The 5,216-nt window shown below is 48.4% G+C and overlaps 1 protein-coding gene across 1 annotated transcript in view; it reads right to left on the bottom strand.

Moving 5' to 3' along the window:
- Nucleotides 1-3,984: 3,984 nt before the first annotated feature.
- Nucleotides 3,985-5,216, bottom strand: part of LOC113489079 (keratin, type I cytoskeletal 9-like) — a 1,853-nt gene continuing 621 nt past the window's right edge. The window contains exons 2-4 of the mRNA XM_026864593.1: nt 4,938-5,164; nt 4,304-4,395; nt 3,985-4,004 (exon numbers count right to left, since the gene is read on the bottom strand). Of these exons, the coding sequence (XP_026720394.1) occupies nt 3,985-4,004; nt 4,304-4,395; nt 4,938-5,164 (339 nt within the window). The remainder of the gene's footprint in view (nt 4,005-4,303; nt 4,396-4,937; nt 5,165-5,216) is intronic.

The raw sequence follows: 5,216 nt of genomic DNA, 5'->3' as shown, positions 1-5,216 counted from the left end.
GGGGGGGGGGGGGGTAGGTGACCTCCCTGGAGAGCCCTGGCCCTTTACTGTGGCTGACAACTGTGGTTTTCCACCAGCCTCTGACACTTGTATTCAGCTTTAAATCTTCTTTTATATAAACGCCAAGGTCTGCGCCAGCTATCTAGACATTTTGGGCAGCCCACCACTGCCAAATGAAGCCGACCAAAATGCCCGCCGAGTGCCTTTTCGCTCTTTGCTAACGGATCCAGCTTAATAACGAATGAAACCCGTGAGATTCCGGGGCAGGATTTCTAACGGCGTTTTCGGCAGAGACAGGCTGTCAGCACTTGTTTAAAACCTTTAGGTGTGTGACACTATGAAGTTTTTTGGTGTGGACATGATTTTTGACGGCCTGACATCAGGTTGTGGGGAAAGAACTGAAATGAGATTAGAAATATAAGAAAATGTTGATTAATAAGTGCCTGCCAGTGGAAAGGTGTTCCCCGCAGCCAGCCTTCGCCGTCCCTCTCTGCGCGTGGGCTCGTTAGGAGGGCGTCATTAGGAGTAATTGCAGCTGTGCGTAAACTTCTCTTTAGGCAGTAGGAAACGGGTTATGAAAGCCAGCTCCAGCGCACCCTCACGCTGCAGCTTCACCGAAGCAACCCTGAGGGAGCCGGTGGCTGGGGCGAGAATACCGGGAGCGAGTCGGAAGGTCATTGGGATTGGTGCTCCAAAACGTTATGTGTCGCATGAAACTTCGTAGGGACGTGAACGTGTTACTCGGAATACAGACAGAACGGGTTTTCCCATGAGAATTTTTTGGGCTTCCTTAACGGGACCGCTCTCACTGTTCATTTTTACGGTCGGTGGGGAATGTGAGAAGTATTACAACAGGGGCTGTTGCCCTTCGTCTGACTTCGCATCAGAGGCGCAGCGAATCACGGATTGTCTTTGCTCGTTCCTGGAGACGGTGGGGGAACAAGGCGCTGCCTGTGCTGCCCCACTGGTCCCGTTCCTGTGGGGCTGGGAGGCCGGGGGCTGTCCCCACCCACCGCTGCCTCTGCAGAGGGAAATATTTGCTGTGGGCCGACATCCGCAGCTATGTGCTAGTCCTGAGCTAGCGTGAAACTCCCGCAGGATCCAGTCCACTAATTTCTGCTTCTTGCTTTGGATTCTCCTCTGTCCAGCTATTTCCCCCTCTCATCTTCATCCGACCTCCTGAAAATGCTTTATTATGCAGGTGGAGGTAATTAATTTCCAGAATTAAGCAGCTCAGACACACCCAAAGATTATAACGCAGGGCACCTTTGGTTGCCTTTGGAAATAGTGACAGTGCAAAGTGTCAGTACCTCCACAGTCCCCCCTGCAGGTCTGGCTTTTAAACACAGCACCTTTTAATTCAACCTCACGCCTAATGAAATCCTTCTCTTCGCTCGGTAATACCCGGCTGCCTGTCTGGCTGCGGCAGCCGCTGCTGCTACTAAATGAGCTGAAAACAGACAAACCGACTTCGGCGCTAATTAAACGCACACAAGAGCAATCCAGGAGGTTTTGACTTAAAATTTGCTGATTTTATATGGAATTACCTCAGAAGCTTCAGGCAGAATTACGTGAAACATACTTCCTCTCTCCTCCCTGTCCTTCATAATTAATTAATCTCTAACCTTTTTACTATCTGTCTGTTAATTTGCTTTATTCACCCCTCTGGTATCACAGTGAAAAACTCACTGATCTGATTATTATTTAAGCTGTCCTTTCCTTGGCCTCACCGTTTCCCAGGTCTGAGGCTTCGGTTTAATTTTGAGACTCTATCGAGCGGTTTCTGTCACAAATCCTGTTGTATATTTTCGGAATTTGCCACTAGAGGATGCTGTGCAAACCGACATGCTGCGCACATTGAGCCCTGCAGCGTCAGCTTCCAGACCCCTCCATCCCTCGTACCGAAGTGCAGGAGATATTTCTGCGGCGTGGTTCGCCAGAGGAAGACACCTGTACCGAACCACAGACGAGCAGAGTAGGGTACTCCCTTGTATTGACACGGCAAGCGTAGACTGATTTCAGCTCCCCCTCTCTTGCTCTGATGGGCTTTGATATCGCGATGGGCAGATTCTGCTCAAGTTCTGCCTCATCACTCCATCCAGGGGAGTCAAAGGCAAGCCGGAGGTGGGTATGCTTGGCTCAGCTCAGCTCGGCTCGGCTTGGCTCAGCTCGGCTCGGCTCGGCTCTGAGGTGGGCACACCCTGAGCTGCGCAGAGACGGGGGGCAGCAGACCCAGCACGGAGGTTTCTCCCCTTTCTCACTTAAGAGAGACAGCAGAAGGGGAGCAGGAGGCCGGGGAATGTCCCTGACAGACAGCCTACAACACCGCTGGCTCCTTTCTGGGATCAGAAACATTCTTTATATTTAAACTGTGGTCAAATAAGATATTTCATCCCGAAGTCCACTATAGCTGGCCAACGCTGAGCTTTAGACCAGCACTGTCCGGTACGAGAAATAAAATGGAGCATGAGGCAGAACGTGCGTCTCTGTTAGCTTGTACAGGAGTGTGAGAGTCCTGCCGTGACTCAAGGGAGAGAGATTTTTTCTTTGACTTTACAAATCTCCTTTGTTTTCTAGGGAAATAGTTTCTCTGACTCATCTCTTCTGCTGTGCTGAGAATTTGGCTTTGGATTGTAACATGTAGACAGTCTGATGCCGTTTTAAATAAGACGTCGTTATCCCAAAAGATATTTTACCTGACCTGAATCTGTTTGCAAAGCAAAGTGCAAGTGCAGAGCTACTTGATGGAATAAAAACTGTGATTTATGCGCTGTTCAGAGAACAATGAAGGCTTGGGAGACCCACCCTTATTGTCACAGGGTGGCACTTGAGTCACTCACCTGATATGTGGCAGACCCTGTTCAGCTGCTTTCTCAGTCCACTGCAAATCAAAGACTGAAATACCGATTGGTAAGTTTTAAATGAGTGAGATACTTCCCGAGTTTTTCTTCTGCTGCTAAGCCCGAATAGTGGAAGTGTGTTACATGAAGTGGAGCCGTTTAAGTAAGAAAGGTTGAACCTCACCCCCACCCTGCCACCCTCTCCCCGTCCACCCAGAGTTCTCTACAACCGTCGAGCCAGGAAGAGTCTGATGCACTAAGAGAACACACTTCCTTTGGTTTGAACCGTCCGATAAAAGACCTGAGCCCAGATCTTCCAACACGTCAGGAGAAATAATCCTAACACGTGAACTTCGTGTTATAAGGAGAACTCTGCGTGAGCATCACTCACTTCCTGATCTAAGCCTTTTGCCCTCATCTAAAAGTTGGGACAGAGGCCTGCCTGAATATGAGTGATTCGTGTTCACTGACCCAAAGGAGAACGGTTTTGATTTGACAGAGTTTTCATGAAATTTTGGGGTTAATTAATCCTGAATGTTTCAGTGCAGCTGCTGAGCTGTCGGATCGACTGCTTGCACATCCCCTGCAATGTGCACTAGGCAGAAGGGTTTCACCCATCCTTTTTTTTTTTTTCCCCTGTAGGTGTCACTCTTGAGTTTCATGTGAAAGTATTCGTTCATCCCTGATATTTTATCCAGACTTAGGTTAGGATACACAGTTTTCTTCGGGGCCGTATGACATGATACACCCAACCTTAATTCCTCTGTGAAGGTACATCTCATTTGTTCCACCTAAATTTAAAGACAATACTGGTATACCAAACAGAGTGTTGGACACACGGTTTCCTTTGCATTGCAGAAAAATAAAGTTTTATTAGAGGCATTGTTATCAGCAGAAAGTAGATCGCCATTCACATGGCAGACGTGTATGTAGATTTGCGTATGAAGAACAGTATAAAAAGGAAAAAGGAGCGAATTTTAGGAGAGTCCCAATTATTCATCACGGCTTCATGAATAACATTTGCAGAGCAGTCTGTGCGTTGGGTAGGTCCCGAGTGCTGGTGCTGTGTCTACCATCACGCCCTGGGCCGGGCTGCTCCCGGGGCTGTAGGTCGGTCAGGGGCGGCCAGTGCATCGGTGGTATCTTAGCACACTCGTGACTGCCCTGTGGAATGAAAGAAGAAACGAACCATCACTCTGATGGGGAAATCAAGAGCCTCTTGCAGCACCGCGGATGTACCATTACTTAAACGTCCATCTGTGTTAGCAAACGTGTGAGAAAGGAGCTTAGGCTGTTTCTGTAACTGAACCTAAACCACCTGGAAATGCAGAGATTTGATTGTGAAAGGTTTCATCCCTGTTGCACACAGGGGGTAGTATTAACAGGAAAAGAGATGAAACACAAAATATGAAAGCCATGGGGGAAAGGATAAATTAGGAACCTTTTTGGAAGATGCTTCTTACCTGTCTTGTCGCCAGATTGACCATGGGAGTAGGTGGTAGAAGAATAAGAGTGGGAGGACATTCCCCCTCCTTGGAGAGCTCCTTGAGACGTTCTGTGCAAGGAAAGGAATTTTAATGACGGGAATGATAAATACATTCATAAAGAGACATACGGTGACATAATGTGCAGCGCAGGTGGCAGCTCAGCTTTTCCTGGACCTTGCAAATAGTCCTTTCAATTTTTTGATCGAATTCTTTTCAGGTATATTTTCCTAGGAGGTTGGAGAAGCAGAAATAAAACAAGACGGCAGAAGTACAATTCTTCTGCTCTCACAGTGCGGTTGTGCTTGCCGAAGGCAGTGCATTACAGTTGGGTTTTGCGTGGTGACTCCTCGCCTGGAACTCACTCTGCACAAACAGGCCCAGAGGAGCTGATTGACTGAACAGACGTCAGGAACACGCTCGGTGTTTCCCTCTGGGTTTGATGTGCTTATTTTATGGTATTTCTATTTCAGTGCAGATGGTGTGGAAAAACCTGATGTATTTAGATTTCAACTGTAGACGGGTAAAATATTCTAAGCTGTCTCCTGCGAGTCTCAGAAGAGAAAAGATTGGGATAGAACTCATCCCCTATATTTGCAAACTCAATACGTACACAATGTCTTGCTGTCCCTCCTGCAGCAGGGCCCGGTACTGCGCAATCTCCTGCTCCAGGCGGGTCTTGATGCCCAGGAGCATCTTGTACTCCTGGTTCTGACTCTCCATCTCGCAGCGGATGCTGGCCAGCTCCTCCTCCACCGAGTTAATCTGCCCTTGGATTTGTTGCAGCAGGCAGCCATAGCGAGATTCAGTTTCGGCCAAGGAGTTCTCCAGAGAGTTTTTCTGGAGGCGGAAATGCAGGTGTTTAGGAGCGGAGCTCTCGCCCTGCCGGCCC

Source organism: Athene cunicularia, assembly GCF_003259725.1.
Source record: "Athene cunicularia isolate RWA chromosome 27 unlocalized genomic scaffold, athCun1 chr27_part1, whole genome shotgun sequence".
Taxonomy (NCBI): Eukaryota; Metazoa; Chordata; class Aves; order Strigiformes; family Strigidae; genus Athene; species Athene cunicularia.
This window is presented reverse-complemented; position numbering and strand designations above follow the sequence as displayed.